This window comes from Cherax quadricarinatus, chromosome 6 (assembly GCF_038502225.1).
Source record: "Cherax quadricarinatus isolate ZL_2023a chromosome 6, ASM3850222v1, whole genome shotgun sequence".
Classification (NCBI taxonomy): Eukaryota; Metazoa; Arthropoda; class Malacostraca; order Decapoda; family Parastacidae; genus Cherax; species Cherax quadricarinatus.
In genome coordinates this window covers 6,576,329-6,603,369 of record NC_091297.1, presented here as the reverse complement: position 1 = coordinate 6,603,369, position 27,041 = coordinate 6,576,329, and the positions used below count along the sequence as shown (strand labels likewise).

General features: G+C 39.8%; 1 protein-coding gene across 3 annotated transcripts in view; it reads right to left on the bottom strand.

The window, feature by feature from the left end:
• GCS2beta (glucosidase 2 subunit beta) overlaps positions 1-27,041 on the bottom strand; it is an 81,004-nt gene that overhangs the window by 47,319 nt on the left and 6,644 nt on the right. For all 3 annotated transcript variants that reach the window (XM_070079985.1, XM_053781952.2, XM_070079989.1), the window contains exons 3-5: positions 17,895-18,145; positions 3,698-4,000; positions 1,096-1,263 (exon numbers count right to left, since the gene is read on the bottom strand). In XM_070079985.1, the coding sequence (XP_069936086.1) occupies positions 1,096-1,263; positions 3,698-4,000; positions 17,895-18,145 (722 nt within the window). The remainder of the gene's footprint in view (positions 1-1,095; positions 1,264-3,697; positions 4,001-17,894; positions 18,146-27,041) is intronic.

The following is a 27,041-nucleotide window of genomic DNA, read 5'->3' as shown; positions in this document are numbered from 1 at the left end:
TGAAAGTAAAGACACATGTGCAACATCTGGATATCCTTATTGTAGACGTTTCACCATCCAGTGGCTTTATCAATACAAATTCTAGGACATAATTGGAAGACTGTAAAACTATATACAAAAGATGAGGTAATCAGTCCCTCAGCCTTGGAGTTAGTGTTCACAGCATCGTGGTGGAGAATCTGGAGCAAAGGCAAGAAGACTGGAGGTTACATAGGCGCCTATATAACCACCAGTCTTCTTGCCTTTGCTCCAGATTCTCCTCCACCACGATGCTGTGAACACTAACTCCAAGGCTGAGGGACTGATTACCTCATCTTTTGTATATAGTTCTACAGTCTTCCAATTATGTCCTAGAATTTGTATTGATAAAGCCACTGGATGGTGAAATGTCTACAATAAAGATATCCAGATGTTGCACATGTGTCTTTACTTTCAATACTCATTTATGTACTATGTATATGTTAAGCTATAGTTATTCTTTAAACATTATATTTTCTTGAGAATATTTTTGTGGGTCTGGAACGGATTAATTGTATTTACATTATTTCTTATGGGAAATATTGCTTCAGCTTTTGGCCGTTTCGAGTTTAGGCCTAGCTCCTGGAATGAATTAATGCCGAAACTTGGGGTTTCACTGTATAAGTAAAATAAAACATTCTTTCTTTTCAGAATCAAATAAGATTAAGTTGGATGCAACAAAAAGTAACTTTTATACATTTGTTAATAGTGGTATGCTCAAACTGTACTTCAGGGAAAACAATTAACTCTTCTTCTTGTTCTACCAAAGGACTAAATGAATATGAATGATTTAATGATCCATGTCACATTCTTGACACTAAAGATTATTACCATAATTAGCAAGTAAAAGATATAATGGGTTTATCATTATTAACAAACTTGATCCAATTCGAACATTAGGCAGGCTACATAGAGAGACAATGAAGTCATTAATATTACATTCTAACTGACGGACATATCTAATGAGCAAGAAGTTACAATTTTTAAGACTTTCACGGACCTAAGTTTAGATTTAAAGCCATTCCATTTTCCAAGGCTAGTATGAAGCATCATAAATGAAGACATATGACAACATACCTCATCAAACACAGGTGGGGGTGGAGTGAGACTCTCCTCAGGAGGGGTTGGGGTGGACGAAGGAGGTGTGAACATTCTCTTGTCCATATTGTAGACAGGCCGCATCATTAGCCATCCAGAGTTGAAGAAGTCATCCTTTGACATGATATCCCCTTGCCTAAGGTAGAACTATCAAAGCAGAAATTTGTTAAAATTTGTTGTAGCAAAGGCTTGCCCAGTTAAGCTGCTGTATCCTAATTTATCAGAATGAATACTGGTCTACCTCAACTGCTATTGTTGAAACAATGATTCCACAGCAGCATAACTGTTAATTTAGAGAGGATTCAAGGTGTTAAAAGTTTATTTTTAACACGTCGGCCGTTTCCCACCAAGGCAGGGTGACCAAAAGAGAAAGAAAATCCCAAAAACAAAGAAAAAACTTTCATTATTCAACACTTTCACCATCACTCATACATAATCACTGTCTTTGCAGAAGCGCTCGGTTACAAAAGTTTAGATGTCCCTCCAAACAGCCGATATCCCAAACCCCTCCTTTAAAGTGCAGACATTGTACTTTTCACTTCCAGGACTCGAGTCCGGCTAACCAGTTTCCCTGAATCCCTTCACAAAATATTACCCTGTTCACACTCCAACAGCTCGTCAGGTCCCAAAACCATTCGTATCTATTCACTCCTATCTACCATGCTCACACGTGCTTGCTGGAAGTCCAAGCCCCTCACCCACAAAACCTCCTTTACTCCCTCCCTCCAACCTTTATGAGGATGACCCCTACCCCACCTTCCTTTCCCTACAGATTTATATGCTCTCCAAGCCATTCTACTTTGTTCCATTCTCACTAACTGACCAAACCACCTCAACAACCCCTCCTCAGCCCTCTGACTAATACTTTTAGTAACTCCACATCTCCTAATTTCCACACTACGAAATCTCTGCATAATATTTACACCACACATTGCCCTTAGGCATGATACTGTGATTTTGGGAGATTCTGAAGAGAAGTTGCAAAGGTCTGTGGACGATTTTGGGATGGCATGTGAAGGAAGAAAGTTGAATATGAACATAGATAAGAGTAAGGTCATGAGGGTATCAAATGAGTTAAAAAAGTGTCAGCAGATGGATATATGAAAGACAAGGTAAACCATATAACTGATGAAGGTAAAAAGGTGGGTGGTGCATTGAGGTATTTGTGGAGACAAAGAACATTATCCATGGAGGCAAAGAAAGGAATGTATGACAGTATAATGGTACAACACTCTTACATTGGTGTGAAACATGGGTTGAAAATGTTGCCGTGGGAGAGGAGGCTAGAGGCAGTGAAGATGTCATGTCTGAGGGCAATGTGTGGCATAAATATTATGGAAAGAATTCATAGCTTGAAGATTAGGAGGAGGTGTGGAGTTACTAAAAGTATTATCAAGACTGTTGAGGTGGTGTGGTCATTTAGAAAGGCTGGAGCAAAATAGAATGACTTGGAGGGTGTATAAATCTGCAGTGGAGGGAAGGCTGGGTAGGGGATGCTGTAGGAAAGAATAGAGGGAGGGGGTAAAGTATATTTTGTGAACAAGGGGCTTGGACATACAACAGGCATGTGTGAGCATGTTAGATAGAAGTAGAGACAAATGATTTTGGGACTTGATGAGCTGTTGGATTGTGAGCAAGGTAATATTTTGTGAAGGGATTCAGGGAAACTGGTTAGCTGAACTTGAGTCCTGGAGGTGGGAAGTACAGTGCCTGCACTCTAAAGGAGGGGTTTGGGATATTGGCTGTTTAGAGGGGCATCTTAACTGTCATATCTGAGTGCCTATGGCAAGATAGTGATAGTGTAAATCATGGTGAAAGTGTTTCTTTTTTGGGTCACCTTGCCTAAGGTGGAAACACCTCCACTGTAAATGTTTATCTACACAACCTGCACATGAGAGGAACTTAAGATAATGTTTCGATCAAACTTGGACCATTTATAAAGTCAAGTGTGACTTTGTAAGTGATCTAAGTTGGACTGAAACATCACTGTAAGCTCCTCTCTCCTATGTGCAGGTTATTTGTGTATTGTTCCAGTCTCAGTATTGTGCCTCTTTCTTTCTTTCTAAATGGTTATCTGAATGTCCTATGTAAAGTCTGTCAATTGCATCACTGAATAGCATGTATGAACCATACTATAAAATATATTACTTTTCAATTTATTAAGATGGTTATAAAAAAAAAAATTGCAATGTAAACATCTTAATATGGCTAATGAGAAAACACATTATAATAACAAAAATATGTTCTATTTATGACTTCATGTGCCATTAGTGTGTGAGCAAGGTTACATACATGAATGGAGTAAGGGTAACCAGTTAGCCAAATAGGAGTCCTCAAAGTGGGTGGTACACTGCCTGCACTCTGAAGGAGTGATGGGGATGCTGTAGTTGGAGGATCATTTAAACTGTGATGTCAGCACACCTCTGGCAAAACAGCAATTGAATGAATGATGGTGAAAGCTCCCATTTTTGGGTTACCCTGCCTTGGTTCAAGATTTATCTATCAAGGTAAAAACAAATTTTCATTTCAAAGCTTTGGCCCAATTTTTTTTAAAAAGCATATAAAATAAATATACACTAACCTTAGCCTCTTCTTCTGAAACATGTCCATCCCTATTTGTATCGAAAGTTTGCCGGGACTGAAGTTCATCAACTGTCAAGTAGCCATCGCCATTGTTGTCGAGATGAGCAAAGGCCTCCCTGGCCTCCTGCTCATCTTTCTTCTTTTCTTCCTCCTCAGCTACTGCCTTCTTTTCTTGTTCAGCAGTTTGATATTTTTCTAACGCTAGCTTCTCTGGCTCTTCTGCAGCCTTCTTAATGTCTTCTTTCTCTGTACGAATGGCTTCTGCATTTTCTTTCTCTTTTTTAAGATGTTCAATTTTAATCTTAGGGAAAAAATGTCTCTTATTATAACCAAACCTGCTGCAAATTTCATGTGGAAAAATAATTAATACTATATGGAATATATTCATAATAATATGCTTTGCATATTGAAAAATAATGCATACAACACTAGAAAAAATTGAGACAAGCAGCATTGTGTAAAGTCAACAGTATGAATGTTAACTAACGAGTCACAGATTTACTACAATGACTAAGCTGAATTCATGGGTCATCCTTTATAAAAATGATAATGAATAATGTTATGCAGGTGCTGTGCATGGTGCAGTATGAATCCATAATGTACTTCCCACTTAGCAACCCCCCAGGGAGGTACTACCGTCCTACCAAGAGAGTTTAAAACGAAAGCCTGTACTTGTTTTACATGATGGTAGGATTGCTGGTGTCTTTTTTCTGTCTCATAAACATGCAAGATTTCAGGTACATCTTGCTACTTCTACTTACACTTAGGTCACACTACACATACATGTACAAGCATATATACAGTGGACCCCCGCATAACGATGGCATCACATAGCGATTTTTCCGCATAACGATTACTTTTATCGCAAAATTTTTGCCGCGCATACCGATTAAAAACCCGCTTACCGATTTTCGTCCGAGACGCGTCCAATGTGCCCTCACATGTGCTGGCCGTCCCATTGTTTACCAGCCAGCCTCCGCGGTAACATCCAAGCATACACTCGGAATATTTCGTATTATTACAGTGTTTTCGGTGCTGTTTCTGGAAAATAAGTGACCATGGGCCCCAAGAAAGCTTCTAGTGCCAACCCTGTGGTAAAAAGGGTGAGAATTAGTATGGAAATTAAGAAAGATTTTGAAGGGTTTGGGGCTAACCCTGAGAAGCCTATGCCAGTTGTGGAATCCATTGTGCCTACTTCAAAGATTAAGGAAATGTGTGCACAGTGGGTTGAACTGCAAACCTTTATAGATGAAAATCACCCTGACACAGCTGTTGCAAGCCGTGCTGGTGACTATTTCAATGACAATGTTATGGCCCATTTTAGGAAAGTCTTGAAGGAACGGGAGGTACAGAGCTCTATGGACAGATTTGTTGTGCGACAGAGGTCCAGTGACTCTCAAGCTGGTCCTAGTGGCATTAAAAGAAGAAGGGAAGTAACCCCAGAAAAGGACTTGCTACCTCAAGTCCTAATGGAAGGGGATTCCCCTTCTAAACAGTAAGAAGATAATGCTCTCCCCTCCTCCCATCCCATCAATCATCACCAGATCTTCAATAAAAGTAAGTGTCATTTAATTGTGCATGCCTTTTTCAGTTTGTGTGTATTAAAATTAACATTTCATGTGGTAAAAAAAAATTTTTTTCATACTTTTGGGCGTCTTGCACGGATTAATTTTATTTCCATTATTTCTTATGGGGAAAATTCATTCGCATAACGATTATTTCGCATAACGATGAGCCCTCTTGCACGGATTAAAATCGTTAACCGGGGGTCCACTGTATACACACACCCCTCTGGGTTTTCTTGTATTTTCTTACTAGTTCTTCTTCTTATTTATTTCCTCTTATCTCCATGGGGAAGTGGAACAGAATTCATCCTCCGTAAGCCATGCGTGTTGTAAGAGGCGACTAAAATGCCGGGAGCAAGAGGCTAGTAACCCCTTCTCTTGTACAAATTACTAAATTTAAAAAGAAAAACTTTCATTTTTCTTTTTGGGCCGCCCTGCCTTGGTGGGATACGGCCGGTTTGTTGAAAAAAAAAAATTAGCAAATTTTTGTTTTCCAGTGTTTTATTATATTTTTTCCAATGGCTTGTTCAACTATCTCCACAACAGTGCTTGTCAATAAGATATGCTTGTAGTTCAAATGATTGCTGCTAAAAATCAGCATGCATGTCATTTTTTCCATTTTTCTGCCAGTTTACCTACTTGCAACAAAATGCTCAAATTGTACAAAACAGATATCTCAGATTTACATATTCTTTTAAAACCAATAGTGTTATGTTATCTGGTTCTACTGATTTTTATGCCAACAAAGTATTAGCTTGAAGAATAAAAATTCACAATATTGTAGTTGGAATAACTCAAACTAAACCACAATTTAGATACCAAACTTAGATATTTCAGTCCATCCTGGACCAATGTTAAGTTCCTTACTTCTTCTTTGGATACTTTAACGTCTGTGAAAAAGTTTGAGACTACTGAAGTAAATCATAATGTACCGTATTTTTCTAGCATACATGATGAATGAGCATTACAAGTACAGTGGACCCCCGGTTAACGAACTTTTTTCATTCCAGTAGTATGTTCAGGTGCCAGTACTGACCGAATTTTTTCCCATAAGGAATATTGTGAAGTAGATTAGTCCATTTCAGACCCCCAAACATACACGTACAAACACACTTACATAAATACACTTACATAATTGGACGCATTTGGAGGTGATCGTTAAGCGGGGGTCCACTGTACTACAACTTTATTACTATGATGAACTGCACATTCTTTTATAAAACACCACTTGCCAGTAACCCAAAGCCTACCCTTGACCCTGACTTTGAGCATATAAGGTGCAGGGTGATTTGCCAAGACTTTTCTTGGGGAAAAAAGTACTCCTTATACATCAAAAAATAAGTTATGTGGTTCAACATGTAGTTTGTTTTGCCATCAGAACATGCTACCATTTACTCCTGAATTAGTATGGTTTGTGAAACAATGAACTTAAATGTATAGTGCCTCTTGCTTTGAAAGAAATATAAGTAAATTCTGAAGCAAGCAATATCCAAGGAAACTGCCAATTTAATTACAACTGCCTCAGGATTTATCATCATTTTTCAACTTACAGACAAGCCACACATGAATAATTAATATTAATTTAGGCTATAAATTCCTACTTAAAATGCCCATATAAGCCCCATTATAACACGTCCACAACACTAATCCCTACAACTGATAACTTTAACTTCGAATTTTTTGCAAACAATTCTGATATTTGTGATGTGGTTCATATTTATGCAGTCTTTCTTTCAACACACCGGCCGTATCCCACCGAGGTGGGGTGGCCCGAAAAGAAAAGCAAAAGTTTCTCTTTTTAAATTTAGTAATTTATACGGGAGAAGGGGTTACTAGCCCCTTGCTCCCGGCATTTTAGTCGCCTCTTACAACACGCATGGCTTACGGAGGAAGAATTCTGTTCCACTTCCCCATGGAGATCAGAGGAAATAAACAAGAACAAGAACTAGAAAGAAAAAAGAAGAATACCCAGAGGGGTGTGTATATATATGCTTGTACATGTATGTGTAGTGTGACCTAAGTGCAAGTAAAAGTAGCAAGATGTACCTGAAATCTTGCATGTTTATGAGACAGACAAAAGACACCAGCAATCCTACCACCATGTAAAACAATTACAGGTTTTTGTTGTACACTCACTTGGCTGAACGGTAGTACCTCCCTGGGCGGTTGCTGTTTACCAACCTACTACCTAGGATTTATGCAGTCACTGCTAGTTATTTTCTTTCAACAAATTAATACAAGACTGAATATTAAGAGTGGCCATAATCATTTAGAGGCAGCACTAAAAATGAATTATAGAAATTACTGGTAATGTTGCCATTATCATTACATTGACAAGACAACTGCAAGCAAGTGATAATATTCAGTTGTGGTGAATAGGTGAAACCCTGGACACTAGCATGTAAGAAGCCTTCACTCAAAAAGGCAGTACTATTGTCCTGTCAAACAAATGTGAAGCAAAAGTTTGTTAATGTTTCATAAGCAAAAGTTTGTTAATGTTTTGCACTCTGATAGCTGAACTTCTCTTTCTGCCTCACAAACATGCAAATGACAGTAAATGCTACACTCTTATATATAGGTACTTAACTCTTTCACCGTCGCAACCCTTGCTTGCAAACTTGCTCTCAGTGTCAAAGAATTTAAAAAAAAAAAAAAAAATTCTTATGAAGTGATATGGAATCTTTTCCTGATGGTAATAAAACCAAAAGTACGAAATTTGATGGAAAATTTCCAGAATTACACTCGTGAAGTTAGCGATCTCGGCGATATTTACGCATCGGCAATTTTGCCCACTTTGAGCCCTATTTTGGGCCAATTCCATTGTTCCAGTTGACCATATTCATAACTTTTTTGCAAGTACTTCTTTGGTTCCATCGATTGAGTACAAGAAAGTGCCCATTTACCTGTTTCAACTACCCAATAGCGATTAGAAATTGGTAATTTGGCCAATTTCATACAAAATTCAAGAAAGGCCAATTTCTAAATAGGGTCCACAATAAATAATGCCAACATTCATAGCATTAAAATAACATTTTCTCTGCTCATTAGTCAGGTCTCCAGGACCCTCTTATATTATGCTTGCTTTCCATTTTGAATTTTTATTCATACAAAAAATAGAAGATTTACTGTTACGCAAACTGCTGAATTATTATAAAAATGGTATAAATAATATCAGCGTAATATCAGCGCATTTGTGAAAGCATATTAGACCCACCAGTTGAAATGTATTGGATGCACGATGTGATTTGTTTCCTCTCAAACATCGTCAAAAATCGAACATTTCTGCTACTTTGAGCTCACTTTCAAGCTACTTTTGATCTATAAACCATTCAAAATCATCTCTACTTCTGTAATATATCTCCCATTCTATCAACTGAAGCCAAGAAAGAGAGAATACAACCATGAATACCATACAAAAATACACTGCAAAATCGCAGCGCTGCTTTAAACCAAAAATATGGTCGCAGTTCTTTTTTTTCCCATTATGCGCTGCGTGCTGCACACTGTGCACACTGACCACTTAGACCCATCCTCTCATATGTAGGCCTACCAGCACTCTCCTGCAAGATTGGAAGCTGCTAGAATTTTGGTATAATATTAGAGGACCGACACTGGCTTCAAAGCCATAATATTATGAGACCGACAGTGAAAGGGTTAAATTTAATACAAATGTCCCATGGTGCATAAAACAAACCCAATGCTAAATCTAAAACGTAGTGATACATTTTGAGATTTACAAATTCCACAATTCTTGATAAATGCTTATAAAAACAAGAAACAGCTTATCACACATGCACCAACTGATCATGTACAAAGAAAAAATGAATATGGTTCAGAGAAAACTGAGAAAAAATTAAATAAATTTAATCATAATTCATACACTATACAATTAACCCTAAAACTGCCTGAGGGTCCAAAATTACCAGTAATGTGTTTTCCATTGCCAGCAATTAAAAAAAAAAAAATTACCTCACCAAAAAAATTCCCCTGATTTTACAAGTGTAATACAATAAGAATGAGTGAAATCTTATAATTACCATGTGGAGGAAGTTGATGTATTTTAATTTTTTTTTTTTTTTTTTATGATTTTTTCCACTTAATCTATTTATTTTTATTGATCATGTTCTGTACCTATAGATGTGCTTTCATATCATAGTCTGCTTACATTTTTTAAGAATGCAGTGTTAGTGTGTGCAGCAGAAGCTTGTGAATATAAGAGGGTGGGTGCAGGAGGGATGAGAAGCAATTGGTGGAATGTGGTAAAAGAAAAAGCTAATATATGAGAAAGATTTTTACAAAGCAGAAGAGTATAACAATGGTTATAAATGACCATAATTTTTAAAGGGGTGGACCGGTAAGCCAGCGGAAGGCCTCGGTCAGATGACCAAAAGCTCCAAAGGCGGGTCATCATCTGACTAAGACCCGCGTCAGGAAACATTTGTCCTGTTTCCTGACGAACCTTACCTAACCTAACCTAACAAAGCAGAAGTAATATAAAGAGGGTAGAGCATAGGGAGAGTAAAAGAGAGTAACCCTTTGAGGGTCTGTGCCGAAGATCTACGGCTTTATGTTGAGGGTCCAAACCGTAGATCTACGTCATGAATTCAGCTCACTCTGATAACCTGTGAGTGGTATATTTTGGCCTAGATATGAGAGAATACATCTATGTGGTATGTGTGCACCACATAAAACAAATCCTGCAGCACACAGTGCATAATGAGGAAAAAAAAATGAAACCGTAATTTTCGAATAAAACAGCGACTTTGCAATGTTTTTTCGTTAGAGATAATTTTGATTGGTTTTAGTACTGGAAATGGCTTGAAACCGAGCTCAAAGTAGCGGTAATGTTAAATTTTTGCCGATGTTCAAGGGTAAACAAATGACCTCACATGTCTAATACACGCCTGCGGGTGGGTCTAATATACGTTTACAAATGTGGTGATACTATTTATACAATTATTACAATATTGCATAACAGTAAATCTTCTATTTTTTGGTTTGAATAAAAATTCATTATATGAACAAAAAATCAAAATGGAATTCATCAGTAAAGCCTGAAAACGTAACTAATGAACAGAGAAAATGTTAGTTTAGTGCCAGGAATGCCTGCACTGTTTATTCTGGACCCTATTTTGAAATTGGAGTATTTTGAATTGTGCATTTGTCACCCCCACGACACATTAAATTGGCCAAATTACCAATTTCCGATCACTTTATTTTGTAGTTGAAACAGTTGACTTGGCGAATTCTTGTGCTCAATCGATAGAATAGAAGTAATACTAGTGAGATAGCTAAGAATTTGGTCGACTGGAATAATGTAACTGGCCTAAAATGGGAGTCAAAGTTGGCAAAATCGCCAGTGCGTAAATATCGCTGACACGTCAAATTTCACGAGAGCATAATTTTGTCAATTTTCCATCAAATTTCATACTTTTTGTTTTATTACCTTCAGAAAAAGATTCTCTACCATTTCATAAGAAAAAATAACAATTATTTTTTTAAAATTCTTGGACACTGGTGCACACTTTAAAATTTGGCCTCTGGACCCTGAAAGGGTTAAAAGAGTGGTGAAGGAGTGTAAAAGAGCAAATTAGAGTGGGTGAGGTTCTGTTAACAAACTTGGCTGAGAATAAGAAAAAGTTTAGGAGTGAGATTAATAAGTTGAGAAAGCCTAGGGAACAAAGGAATATAATGGTTATAAACAGAAGAGTATAGCTATCAGATGAGGAGAAGGTATTGGGAAGATGGAAGGAATATTTTGAGGAACTGTTAAATGTTGATGAAGAGAGAAAGACAGTGATTTTATGAATTGGCCAAAGAAGTATTAACATCTTTTAAGAGAGATGGGAAGAGCCAGATGTGAGTGTGGGGAAGGTATGTGAGGCTGTGGGTAAAATGAAAAAGAATAAAGCAGCTGGGAAGGACATCAGGAGGACCAGTGTCAGAAGAAAAAGGAACTTCAGAGACAGGACCACCTGTTTAGAGAACTGTTCTCGGAAGAAACCAACAGGATCTCTGAATTGGTGAACACACTCACACATCACCCACTCAGCTACTCCTATCTCACCCCAGCAGGTGGTATTGTGTCTTATACAAGATCACAGACCTACATCCCTGCAGCTGCCCCAGTGCCCTACCTCTCTCAAGGGCAGGCACCTCACATGCCTTACACACCCACCACCTCAAGCTGAACACAGCATGAGGAGCCAGTCTATCAGCATCCTGTTGGCCAACATTAGAAGTTTCATTACTAATACTGGAGAGCTCACACACTGTTTTGTGAACACTCGACATTCCGATATGATAGCTGTTGTTGAAACATTTTTGGACGACAGACTCCAAAAATTTTGCAAGAACTACTGGCTACACCTCATGGATGAGAAGAGACAGGCAAGGGCAAGGAGGAGGTGTTGCTGTGTGCTTCTCTAAATGTGTACATGCCCAGCACATTGATGTTGCCATCCCTACTCCTCTTGAAATGATGTTCTTCAAGGTAGGCATAAACACTAGTACCTCTGTACTAGTATGTGCAATGTACAAACCTCAGTGGTAACATGCAGACCCCATCAACTTCCTAATGAAAAATGTGGACTCCCTTCTCCTTCAACACAACTGTCAACATATCATAATTGTTGATGACCTCAACCAACATCTTCAACAGGGGGACTTTGATGACCTTCTTGTGGCATATGACATGAGAAACTTAGTTGATTTTCCTACTCACATCTCTGCCTCCTCACTTGACCCAGTAGTGAGTGATCTGGCAGAAGGCACAGTCACCTGTCAACCCCTCGGCTATGTTGGACTGTCTGACCACAAGGCTGTTTTTACAACACTTAAGATCCTAACAGAATGAGGTGAGGAGTCCATACGCACAACCTAGCTATGGGAAAGAGGTAACTGGCCAGCCCTTTGTTCTGAGCTTGCCACCACCAATTGGAATGCTATTCTCCAAGGAGATGTTGACAACCAAGCGAAAGCCTTCACTGGACACATCCTTAATCTACAATAGGAACACATCCCTCACCGGCAATATGTGACGAAGCCTACAGATCAGCCTTGGTTTGGCTTTCGTATAGAGAGGCTGCCACTGCTAAGTACAAAGCATGGCGAAGGTATAAGAGACATCCTACCACCTATAACAGAAACTTGCACAGGCAAGCCTGTAGGCATATGGGTGAAGTTCAAAAGTGGGCCATCGCTAAATGGGAGGTGGACACAAAAAGAAAGATAGCATCAGGTAGGGTAGGCTCCAAAACCTGGTGGTCCCTGGTCAAGGACAGACAAGGTTATCTGCCTGATGAACTCATCCCACCTCTAAATCAACAGGACGGGACCACCTCTACTAGTAGTCAAGAGAAAGCGGACCTCTTTGCCAAACACTTTGCTACAAAAATGCAAGTTCCTGCTCCAGCAAGGGACCCTCCTGAGCTAGCTGCAAGAACTGTGTCAAAACTGTCAGTGGTGACAATAAGGCAAGAGGAGGTACATTTCCTTCTTAAATCGCTTGACCAAGAAAAAGCTGCGGGCCCAGACAAGTTGCGCCCAAGATTGCCGAGATGTGCAGACCAGCTAGCAGCACCTCTAACTCGCATCTTTCAGCACTGCCTAGTACAGTGTAAATGGCCTTCTCTGTGGAAAGAGGCAAATGTAGTCCCTGTTCACAAAGAGAAGAGCAGAGCAGAAATCAGCAACTACGGACCAGTGTCACTCCTGTCAATCACTAGCAAGATCCTCGAGACAATAATCTCAAGACAAATGACAGAGCTTTTTTGACTACCACTCACTACTTTGTGACAGTCAATATGGCTTCAGGAAAGGTTGCTCTGCTGCTGATCTGTTGTTAAACCTCTCCACTAAATGGCACCAGTCACTGGATAAATCCAAAGTCAGCTGTGTGATAGCACTGGACATTGCTGGTGCTTTTGACCAAGTGTGGTACCAGGGCCTCTTGGCAAAACTTCAAGCACTGGGAATTGCAGGCTCTATGCTATGTCTCCTCGATGATTATCTTCATGGCAGATCTCAAAAGGTAGTTCTCAATGGAATGTAATCAGCAAGATATCCTATTGGGGCAAGTGTTCCACAAGGAAGTGTGCTGGGACCATTATTATGGAATGTCTACTTCAATGGCCTTCTTCATCTCAACCCAGAATCCCATGCATATGCAGACTACTGTACTCTCGCATTCACTTATCCAAGAGAAGAAATGGCAGCCGCTCTAAGCTACATCAGTCACCAGCTAAGAGCTATATCAGCTTGAGGATACAGATGGCAAGTAACATTTGCACCTGAGAAAACAAATGATGATGGTCTCAATGCACCATTATGGTAATGCCAGTGCACTAGTAAGTATGAAATGGAGGGTGTTGGTACCTGGGGAATAAGTTGATATCCTTGGGGTGAAATTTGACTCTAAACTGACCATGAAGAATCACGCTGTAAATCTTGCAAACAAGGCAGCCAGGAAGCTTACAGCACTTTGCCATATTTCACATCTGTTTCACAGTAGGGGTTGCAAGATTCTGTATGAGGCACAAGTACGCTCACACCTTGAGTATACTCCACTTTCTTGGTTTGCCTGCTCCCCTCTCATCTGTGACTACTTGACAGAGTACAGAAGAGAGCAAGATGTCTCATCTCTCGCCTGGACCCATCCTGGATAGATCTGTCATTTCAGCAGAGCCTTCAACACAGGAGGGAAGTGGGTGGTCTTACTGTTATGTACAAGGCCAACATTGTCAAAGTACCACACCTGGATCCACTTCGAGGACAGCGAGAAGCAAGCTTCTATACCACAAGACGGGCAGAAAGCAGCAACTTCACTCCGGCTGTACCCTTCCCCAGAACATCACTTCATCTGAGATCATTTATCCCCAGGATGACTCAAATCTGGAACACATTCGTACAGCATTATGATGTCAACGAGATTAAGTCAGTTGATCAACTGAAAATGCTGGCCCACAGATGGCTCCAACTTCATCCTGGTCCTTACTTGTATGTTTCATAACAATAAAATGCTCATAGATTGTCAATAAAGCTAGGAATCCTTAACTTGTAAATAGCTTGTCAATAAAGCTAAGGATCCTTAATAACCTTGTCAAACCCTGTGTAAAAAAAAAAAAAGATATAATTCTGGAGTGATTGGTGATTTTGTTCAAGAAATGTATAAAAGGGGAGAAGGTACCTATGGACTAATGGAGAGCATGCATAGTTCCTCTGCATAAAGGAAAAGGGGACAAAAGAGAGTAAGAATTATAGAGGAATAAGCCTGATGAGTATACCAGGAAAAGTGTGTGGCAGAATTATTGGAAGAGTTAATGGTAAGGTGGACAGCAGGATCACAGATGAATAGGGTGGTTTTAGAAAGGGTAGGGGATGTGTTGACTAAGTGTTTACATTAAGGTATATAAATGAACAGTTAGAGTAAGAGGTAGATGGGAAAAGAGGAAGGTGGCAACAACAAGTAAGAGGGAGGTGAAAGTGTATAAACTAAGGGAGGAGGAAGTTCGGGGGAGATATATGCGACTGTTGGCAGAAAGGTGGGCTAGTGCAAAGATGAGTAGTGGGGGGGTTGAATAGGGTTGGAATAGTTTTAAAAATGCAGTATTAGAATGTGGGGCAGAAGTTTGTGGTTATAGGAGGGTGGGGGCAGGTGGAAAGAGGAGTGATTGGTGGAATGATGAAATAAAGGGTGTGATAAAAGAGAAAAAGTTAGCTTATGAGAGGTTTTTACAAAGCAGAAGTGTTATAAGAAGAGCAGAGTATATGGAGAGTAAAAGAAAGGTGAAGACAGTGGTGAGAGTGCAAAAGGAAAGCAGATGATAGAGTGGGAGAGGCACTGTCAAGAAATTTTAATGAAAATAAGAAAAAATTTTGGAGTGAGTTAAACAAGTTAAGAAGGCCTAGGGAAAGTATGGATTTGTCAGTTAAAAACAGAGTAGGGAAGTTAGTAGATGGGGAGAGGGAGGTATTAGGTAGATGGCGAGAATATTTTGAGGAACTTTTAAATGTTGAGGAAGAAAGGGAGGCGGTAATTTCATGCACTGGTCAGGGAGGTATACCATCTTTTAGGAGTGAAGAAGAGCAGAATGTAAGTGTGGGGGAGGTACGCGAGGCATTACGTAGAATGAAAGGGGGTAAAACAGCTGGAACTGATGGGATCATGACAGAAATGTTAAAAGCAGGGGAGGATATAGTGTTGGAGTGGTTGGTACTTTTGTTTAATAAATGTATGAAAGAGGGGAAGGTACCTAGGGATTGGCGGAGATCATGTGTAGTCCCTTTATATAAAGGGAAAGGGGACAAAAGCAATTGTAAAAATTATAGAGGAATAAGTTTATTGAGTATACCAGGAAAAGTGTACGGTAGGGTTATAATTGAAAGAATTAGAGGTAAGACAGAATGTAGGATTGCGGATGAGCAAGGAGGTTTCAGAGTGGGTAGGGGATGTGTAGATCAAGTGTTTACATTGAAGCATATATGTGAACAGTATTTAGATAAAGGTAGGGAAGTTTATATTGCATTTATGGATTTAGAAAAAGCATATGATAGAGTGGATAGGGGAGCAATGTGGCAGATGTTGCAAGTATATGGAATAGGTGGTAAGTTACTAAATGCTGTAAAGAGTTTTTATGAGGATAGTGAGGCTCAGGTTAGGGTGTGTAGAAGAGAGGGAGACTACTTCCCGGTAAAAGTAGGTCTTAGACAGGGATGTGTAATGTCACCATGGTTGTTTAATATATTTATAGATGGGGTTGTAAAAGAAGTAAATGCTAGGGTGTTCGGGAGAGGGGTGGGATTAAATTATGGGGAATCAAATTCAAAATGAGAATTAACACAGTTACTTTTTGCTGATGATACTGTGCTTATGGGAGATTCTAAAGAAAAATTGCAAAGGTTAGTGGATGAGTTTGGGAATGTGTGTAAAGGTAGAGAGTTGAAAGTGAACATAGAAAAGAGTAAGATGAGGGTATCAAATGATTTAGATAAAGAAAAATTGGATATCAAATTGGGGAAGAGGAGTATGGAAGAAGTAAATGTTTTCAGATACTTGGGAGTTGACGTGTCGGCGGATGGATTTATGAAGGATGAGGTTAATCATAGAATTGATGAGGGAAAAAAGGTGAGTGGTGCATTGAGGTATATGTGGAGTCAAAAAACGTTATCTATGGAGGCAAAGAAGGGAATGTATGAAAGTATAGTAGTACCAACACTCTTATATGGGTGTGAAGCTTGGGTGGTAAATGCAGCAGCGAGGAGACGGTTGGAGGCAGTGGAGATGTCCTGTCTAAGGGCAATGTGTGGTGTAAATATTATGCAGAAAATTCGGAGTGTGGAAATTAGGAAAAGGTGTGGAGTTAATAAAAGTATTAGTCAGAGGGCAGAAGAGGGGTTGTTGAGGTGGTTTGGTCATTTAGAGAGAATGGATCAAAGTAGAATGACATGGAAAGCATATAAATCTATAGGGGAAGGAAGGCGAGGTAGGGGTTGTCCTCGAAAGGGTTGGAGAGAGGGGGTAAAGGAGGTTTTGTGGGCAAGGGGCTTGGACTTCCAGCAAGCGTGCGTGAGCGTGTTAGATAGGAGTGAATGGAGACGAATGGCACTTGGGACCTGATAATCTGTTGGAGTGTGAGCAGGGTAATATTTAGTGAAGGGATTCAGGGAAACCGGTTATTTTCATATAACCGGACTTGAGTCCTGGAAATGGGAAGTACAATGCCTGCACTTTAAAGGAGGGGTTTGGGATATTGGCAGTTTGGAGGGATATGTTGTGTATCTTTATATGTATATGCTTCTAAACTGTGGTATTCTGAGCACCTCTGCAAAAACAGTGATTATGTGTGAGTGTGGTGAAAGTGTTGAATGATGATGAAAGCATTTTCTTTTTGGGGATTTTCTTTCTTTTTTGAGTCACCCTGCCTCGGTGGGAGACGGCCGACTTGTTGAAAAAAAAAAAAAAAATTAGATAAGGGTAAGGAAGTTTTCATTGCATTTATGGATTTAGAAAAGACAGATGACAGTGGATAGGGGAGCAAAGTGGCAGATGTTTCAAGTGTATAGAATAGGTGGTAGGCTACTTAAAGCAGTTAAGAGTTTTTATGAGGATCATTTTAAGAGGCTGTTATGAATCGAACTGGATTAGTCTCATGCAGTTACAAAAAAAAAAATTATTTGTGGAGGATAAAGGTGTTTGGATTACTATATATTTAAGGTACTACTGTATACTGCAACATTCATTCCAAGACTTTCTACAACAAGTAAAGGTTGTTTATTGTTCAACTGAGGAGCAGCAGCCTTGGTACTGAACTGTGCATTAAGATTTCCCACCTTTACAACAGTCTACCCAGGACTGTAAATGGTTTGGTAAACCAACCTGAAATAATTAATATTGGCACTCCCAATGTTCTACACTTTTAAGCAATTAAAGATAAATGTGCTATTTCATAACCTGACAATAACATAGGGAGAGAGAAGTACTATTAAAATACTTAATTTGTTTTATAGTACAGCCTTGCATTAAAAGTTAAACTTGATTCGTGTGATATTCAAGGGAAAGTGTTAAACCCGTAAGGGTACTACAGCAGTTGAGGTTAATTAAACATGAGAGAGTAAGAATTTTACACAAACCTGTACATCCTTTTTCCTCTTGTGCCCTTCTTCAATCATCGATTGTCGTAAGTGATACCCTTTAAGTCTTTCCTCTCGTTGCTTGGCTGCCTCCTCTCGAGCTGCACGACCCAACTCTCGACAGGTGTCGACACAATTGGCATTAGAAGCATACTCATCCGAAGCATCACAGCAATCACAGACACCGTCATTGACTCTTGAGGATGGAATGTTTAGAGGTGTGTGGCCAACATTGGTGCAGTAGAAAAAGCCTGTTAAAGCAGGGAGGTATTACCATCTATTATTTTAATGAACTATTATATTGTAACACCACATGCTTCAGTGATGAATACGGTGAATAAATATTTACCAACTTCTCTGTAAAAAACTTAAAGACTGCTATTATAGTTGGTGCTATACACATGATGCCTCGTATTAATATTCCTAATTTTGGTGATAAACTAAAAACACTAATAACAAGCAAACAAATGAATAAGCACTACCTACTACTAGCTGGAGACTTCGACATTAACCTTGGCCTAGCAGATGACTAACCAGTAACTGATTTCATTAATAGCAGGAACAATTCACTACTCATACCAGCTGTGGAGAAAAATCTCCAGTTTATGAAGGGGATGACAACCCCCTCTTGAAAGGGGGGGGGTAGTGACCCTCTCAGAAAGGGTTGTGAGCAGTCTTGCTTCCCCTTTCCCACAGCAGAATTATCAGGAACACATGTTGGGCAAGACGTCACAAGACACGCCTCTCTTTACCAGAATGTCTGGCCACTTGCACATACGAGTGGAACCCTAAGGGAACTGCTGTTTCCCCATAGCAGAAAAAAATTGTGAAAAACTGCATCCCACTTGATAAAGCTAGGGGTATTATGACTCCCTAAACCAGCTTAGAATACCAAGAAATAGGGATTTTATAATGAGCTCTGTTCAAGAAGCAAAAGTCAGCATTTCCTTTGTGGGGCAAGGATCTGTGGTGCTAAAGAGCATCAGATTGCTACAAGGAAATGGGAACATGTCACAAAGAATGCTGCAAGTGCGTAGCTCCTCCTGCCGAAGAATTGAAACATAGTATAAGTACAGAGTACAAAGGGAACAAAGGGCCATACAGGATATTGCAAGAAACCCAAAATATTTCTATTCCTACACAAAATCCAAGCTAAGAACTACTTGTAGAATTGGAGCACTACTGAGAGGAGATTCGTATACTGACGAACAGGAAATGAGTGAAATCCTAAAAGAACAGTATGAGTCAGTGTTCAGAATCCCACTAAATGACAGCAAGGTACAAAATGCAGAAATATTTTTCACTCCAGAAGGCCATAGTTTTTGAAAAAGAAATGGAAAACATGCCCACTCACTCAGCATTTGGACCAGATTCATGGAATGCTCTGTTTATAAAGAAGTGCAAAGTACCACTAGCATGAGCCCTCAGTATTCTAGAGAAAGAGCTTAGATCTAGGTGAAATACCAGAGGCCTTAAAGTGTGCAGACATAGCTCCTTTGCATAAGGGAGGTAGTAGAGCACTAGCTAAAAATTACAGACCAGTAGCCCTATCCTCTCACATCATAAAAATCTTCAAAAGAGTGATGAGATGGCAGATTACAAATTTCATGGACCAGTACAACCAACATAACCCAAACCTGTCACAGCTGCTGAACCATAATGACAGAATTATGGAGGCATTGGAAGATGACCAAAACGTAGATGTGATTTACACAGATTTTGCAAAGGCGTTTGACAAATGCGATCATGGAGTGATAGTGCACAAAATGAAGGCCGTGGGCATTACGGGGAAGGTAGGCAGATGGATCTTCGGTTTCATAACACACAGAACACAAAAAGTAGTAGTGAACAGGGCAAGATCCAGCATCAGCAAGGTCAAAAGCTCAGTGCCCCAAGGCACAGTCCTGTAACCTCTGCTGTTTCTCATCCTCATAGCAGACATAGACAAAATGCCCAGCACACTTTTGTATCATCATTTGCAGATGACACTAAAATAAGCATGAAAGTCACTACACTAGAGGACACTGAACAAGTGCAGAAAGACAAACTGGGTTTTCCAGTGGGCAGTGGAGAACAACATAACGTTCAATGGTGATAAGTTTCAGCTGCTTAGGTATAGAAAGAATGAAGAACTAAGGAACACTATATACAAACTCAAGAGGGTCACCAAATAGAACGTAAGGAACACATAAATGACCTGGGAATAATTATGTCAGTGGACCTTTCTTTTAAAGACCATAACAAGACGAAAGATCATGACAGCCAGGCAGACGACAGGGTGGATATTGAGAACTTTCAAAACAAGGGAAATAATGCTGATGGCAGCACTCTTCAAATCGCTAGTGCTCCCTCACTTAGAATACTGCTCAGTGCTGACGGCCCCGTTCAAAGCAGGAGAAATATTGGAGCTGGAACAAATACAAAGATCATTTACGGCTCACACTGAGCTTGTAAAGCATCTAAACTACTGGGAACGCCTGCAAATCTTGAACATGTATTCACTGGAGCAGAGGAGAGAGAGATACATGATGATAATATTTTTTTTATTATCACACTGGCCTATTCCCACCAAGGCAGGGTGGCCAGAAAAAGAAAAACTTTCACCATCATTCACTCCATCACTGTCTTGCCAGAAGGGTGCTTTACACTCCAGTTTTTAAATTGCAACATTAACACCCCTCCTTCAGAGTGCAGGCACTGTACTTCCCATCTCCAGGATTCAAGTCCGGCCTGCCGGTTTCCCTGAACTCCTTCATAAATGTTACTTTGCTCACACTCCAACAGCACGTCAAGTATTAAAAACCATTTGTCTCCATTCACTCCTATCAAACACGCTCACGCATGCCTGCTGGAAGTCCAAGCCCCTCACACACAAAACCTCCTTTACCCCCTCCCTCCAACCTTTCCTAGGCCGACTCCTACCCCGCCTTCCTTCCACTACAGACTGATACACTCTTGAAGTCATTCTGTTTCGCTCCATTCTCTCTACATGTCTGAACCACCTCAACAACCCTTCCTCAGCCCTCTGGACAACAGTTTTGGTAATCCCACACCTCCTCCTAACTTCCAAACTACGAATTCTCTGCATTATATTCACATCACACATTGCCCTCAGACATGACATCTCCACTGCCTCCAGCCTTCTCCTCGCTGCAACATTCATCACCCATGCTTCACACCCATATAAGAGCGTTGGTAAAACTATACTCTCATACATTCCCCTCTTTGCTTCCATGGACAAAGTTCTTTGTCTCCACAGACTCCTAAGTGCACCACTCACCCTTTTCCCCTCATCAATTCTATGATTCACCTCATCTTTCATAGACCCATCTGCTGACACTTCCACTCCCAAATATCTGAATACATTCACCTCCTCCATACTCTCTCCCTCCAATCTGATATCCAATCTTTCATCACCTAATCTTTTTATTATCCTCATTACCTTACTCTTTCCTGTATTCACTTTTAATTTTCTTCTTTTGCACACCCTACCAAATTCATCCACCAACCTCTGCAGCTTCTCTTCAGAATCTCCCAAGAGCATAGTGTCATCAGCAAAGAGCAACTGTGACAACTCCTACTTTATGTGTGATTCTTTATCTTTTAACTCCACGCCTCTTGCCAAGACCCTCGCATTTACTTCTCTTACAACCCCATCTATAAATATATTAAACAACCATGGTGACATCACACATCCTTGTCTAAGGCCTACTTTTACTGGGAAATAATTTCCCTCTTTCCTACATACTCTAACTTGAGCCTCACTATCCTCGTAAAAACTCTTCACTGCTTTCAGTAACCTACCTCCTACACCATACACCTGCAACATCTGCCACATTGCCCCCCTATCCACCCTGTCATATGCCTTTTCCAAATCCATAAATGCCACAAAGACCTCTTTAGCCTTATCTAAATACTGTTCACTTATATGTTTTACTGTAAAGACCTGGTTCACACACCCCGTACCTTTCCTAAAGCCTCCTTGTTCACCTGCTATCCCATTCTCCATCTTACTCTTAATTCTTTCAATAATAACTCTACCATACACTTTACCAGGTATACTCAACAGACTTATCCCCCTATAATTTTTGCACTCTCTTTTGTCCCCTTTGCCTTTATACAAAGGAACTATGCATGCTCTCTGCCAATCCCTAGGTACCTTACCCTCTTCCATACATTTATTAAATAATTGCACCAACCACTCCAAAACTATATCCCCACCTGCTTGTAACATTTCTATCTTTATCCCATCAATCCCGGCTGCTTTACCTCCTTTCATTTTACCTACTGCCTCACGAACTTCCCCCACACTCACAACTGGCTCTTCCTCACTCCTACAAGATGTTATTCCTCCTTACCCTATACACGAAATCACAGCTTCCCTATCTTCAACAACATTTAACAATTCCTCAAAATATTCCCTCCATCTTCCCAATACCTCTAACTCTCCATTTAATAACTCTCCTCTCCTATTTTTAATTGACAAATCCATTTGTTCTCTAGGCTTCCTTAACTTGTTAATGTCACTCCAAAACTTTTTCTTATTTTCAGCAAAATTTGTTGATAACATCTCACCCACTCTCTCATTTGCTCTCTTATTACATTGCTTCACCACTCTCTTAACCTCTCTCTTTTTCTCCACATACTCTTCCCTCCTTGCATCACTTCTACTTTGTAAAAACTTCTCATATGCTAACTTTTTCTCCCTTACTACTCTCTTTACATCATCATTCCACCAATCGCTCCTCTTCCCTCCCGCACCCACTTTCCTGTAACCACAAACTTCTGCTGAACACTCTAACACTACATTTTTAAACCTACCCCATACCTCTTCAACCCCATTGCCTATGCTCTCATTAGCCCATCTATCCTCCAATAGCTGTTTGTATCTTACCCTAACTGCCTCCTCTTTTAGTTTATAAACCTTCACCTCTCTCTTCCCTGATGCTTCTATTCTCCTTGTATCCCATCTACCTTTTACTCTCAGTGTAGCTATAACTAGAAAGTGATCTGATATATCTGTGGCCCCTCTATAAACATGTACATCCTGAAGTCTACACAACAGTCTTTTATCTACCAATACATAATCCAACAAACTACTGTCATTTCACCCTACATCATATCTTGTATACTTATTTATCCTCTTTTTCTTAAAATATGTATTACCTATAACTAAACCCCATTCTATACAAAGTTCAATCAAAGGGCTCCCATTTTCATTTACACCTGGCACCCCAAACTTACCTACCACACCCTCTCTTAAAAGTTTCTCCTACTTTAGCATTCAGGTCCCCTACCACAATTACTCTCTCACTTGGTTCAAAGGCTCCTATACATTCACTTAACATCTCCCAAAATCTCTCTCTCTCCTCTACATTCCTCTCTTCTCCAGGTGCATACACACTTATTATGACCCACTTTTTGCATCCAACCTTTACTTTAATCCACATAATTCTTGAATTTACACATTCATATTCTCTTTCCTCCTTCCATAACTGATCCTTCAACATTACTGCTACCCCTTCCTTTGCTCTAACTCTCTCAGATACTCCAGATTTAATTCCATTTATTTCCCCCCACCGAAACTCCCCTACCCCCTTCAGCTTTGTTTCGCTTAGGGCCAGGACATCCAACTTCTTTTCATTCATAACATCAGCAATCATCTGTTTCTTGTCATCCGCACTACATCCACGCACATTCAAGCATCCCAGTTTTATAAAGTTTTTCTTCTTCTCTTTTTTAGTAAATATATATACCTGGAAAATACTCGAGGGCCTGGTCCCAAATCTGCACACTGCCATAACAACATACTGGAGTGAGACATATGGGAGGAAGTGTAAAATAAACCCAGTGAGGAGCAGGGGTGTGGTGGGGACAATGAGATAACATTGTATCAACATCCGGGGTCCCAGACTATTCAACATCTTACCAGAAGACATCAGAAACATGGCTGGGACAAGTGTAGAAGCCTTCAAGAGGAAACTGGACCAGGTGCCAGATCAACCAGGCTGTGATGGATATGTTGGGCAGCGGGCTTCCAGCAGCAACAGCCTGGTTGACCAGGCAAGCACCAGACATGCCTGGCCCATGGCTGGGCTCAGAGTAGATTAACTCTTGAAACTCTTCAAAGGTATATAGGTATATATTCAAGGTATATATTCATAGATTCTTGATCAGACAATCTCAGGAAAACAAGGAAAGTTAGACTAGTTTCCCTTATATGAGTGAGCAAAATCCCATGGTAAAATTACAATCATGAATAAATTAGTGTTCAATATATCCGCATTGTGAACTCGAGCACAATCATGAACACTGGGAGAACATCCTCCCTACTGTGGACAGTTCCCAAAAAAACAATTTACACGGCAACTCATGAACAAGTGGTTGTCGTGAAGTGATGGTGTACTGGCACGTTGTGAGTGAATAAGAACACTAGAGTAATGACCTGAGTGACATAGCTGCCCATTCATCAATCAAGCCATCATTCTTGGTATCATAACTAGGTCCAATACAAACACCCAGGTGAGTCCTTTCAAACAGATATTAACTAGTTTTAGCTGCAGCTAACAGGTGGATATGGGATTTGATTGGGGTTACCAAAGGATGCCATCAGCCGTGGGCAATTTGCCCAACAAACCTGAGTAACCTGTAGGATTCCAGGTAAAATTGACATTTTGGAATACCTTCATTAAGGTCAAGATACAATATGTTACTCATTCTCCTCAGCCACTTGTGGACACAACTGCAATTGAGGGCAGTTCCAGGGAGAGGCTGCTGGAATCTGAACTGCAAAACATAAGTGCCTTTCTATTATGTACATATCTCCTATTACTATGCAGTAAAGTGTGCTTATCCAACAAGTTCCTCCACACCAGCTATAGCTAGACCAACAAGGCTAACTGAGATGAGTGCAACCACAATTGACCATATATGGACAAATATACTAGCTCCCCTCAAATCAGGGATAATCACAGACAACACTACTGACAACTACCCCCACCTTCTTCCTAACAAATATTTCTAAACAACCAATGGAATAGAGCAAGATCTCTTTTTGACTCCATGATGAGGCATCAGTGAGTAACTTCACTGCAGTGCTAAGCTCAGTTGGCTGGCCTACAGAATTTTCCAATGCCAATGATATTGATGAATGGATAGACATATTTCTAAAAATACAGACTGTACAACAAACAGTGTCCCACAAAAACTAAACAGATTACTAATAAACAACTAGGTTGCCCATGGTTTACTAACAGCATTCTAAGATCCACTGATAAGAAACATCAATATGAAAAACAATATAGACAGTGAGGGCTTAATAACTAAAGAACATCAGCCCTCACCAAACTAATAAGAAAGTTCAAGCATCTGTACTATTCTAATAGATTCACTGAAATGAGAGGAGGTATAGAAAAGAACTGGAAGACACTCTCTCAGATCCATGGTACCCAAAAGCTGAACAAAACTAGAGATATTGTCCTAACTCAACCAAATGAACTCCTGCCTATCAAAACGGCTAACACGATAAATGACCTCCTCTCAACCATAGGATCAAGTCTCACCAGTAAAATTCCAAGCACCAATACCCGAGTGAGTGATTACTTAGATGGAGACTTTCCAACTTCCCTCTATCTTACTCAAACCGAGCCCACTGAAGTCACTCTGATTATTAATTCACTAAAAAATAAATCAGGAAATCTAGCTCATGTCCCACCCCTACTGTTCAAACAACTAGTTCATGTCCTCTCACCTACCATTACATTGCTCTTTAACAAATCACTAAAAACCAGCACTTCCACGACATTACTCAAGATAGCAAGGGTTACTCCAATACACAAAGGTGGGGACCCAACAGATGTAAACAACTATAGGCCAATATCAAACTTGCCTTTGCTATCCAAAATCTTTGAGAAACTCATACACAAGAGATTATACTCCTTTATAACATCACGAAGCATTCTAAACACCTGCCAGTTCGGCTTCAGGAGAAACAAAAGCAAAAATGATGCAACTGTAAAAATGCTAGACCTACTTTACACAGCAATTGAAAAAATGAATATCCATTAGGACTCTTTATCGACCTAAGGAAAGCTTGTGATACAGTAGACCACAGCATCCTACGTCACAAACTTGATCGTTAAGGTATCAGAGGCCATGCACTTGTATAAAGTCTTACCTTACTAACAGACAGCAATAAATCTCTATCAAGGACACAACCTCAACAAAACCCTCGGACGCTGGCGTTCTCAGTCCCCTACTTTTCCTTTTATACGTCAGTGACCTTCCAAATGTATCACAACAACTCAAGACGTATTCTCTTTGCTAATGACACAACTTTTGTCATCTCTCACCCAAATCCAGCATCACTTAACAACACTGTTAATGAAGGGCTCTTAAAAATATCAACCTGATGACTACTAATAAACTTACATTTAACACTGACAAAACCTTCTACTTAATGTTTGGGAGCAGGGCAAGTAATGTCCAACTAAACATTATGATTAACAATACTCTTATTGCTAAACATAATGAGGGAAAATTTCTGGGTCTGCACCTTAACAACAACCTGAAAATTCAACACCTATATCCAATACATAACAGATGGCATCCTCTCAAAGATATGTTATTATGCACCACAAACAGCACTACTTACATTATATTATTCACTGATCTACCCCTACCTCGCTTACATTATTTGTGCTTGGGGGATCCACAACAGCAAATCAGTGTAAGCCAATAACAACTCAACAAAAAGCTGAAGTACAAATGATCACACAGTCCACTGCTAGACAACCCCCCCCCCCCCCCACTCTTCAAACACCTAAATCTACTCACTATACAAAACATTCATTCTTGCTACTGAGCATCCTACATTTACAGAACAATAAAATTTAACATTAATCCCAGCCTGAAGCACTCTCTTGATACTTGCAACAAGATACATAGACATAATACTAGGCACAAAATCTCTATGACATATCCCATGTCTGGCTAAATCTCTGTAAAAATTCAATGTACAGTGGAACCTCAAAAATCGAACTGCTCCCAGCACGACCAATTATGTAAGTGTATTTTTGTAAGTGCTTTTATAAGTGTATTTTTGAGGGTCTGAAATGGACTAATCTAATTTACATTATTCCTGATGGG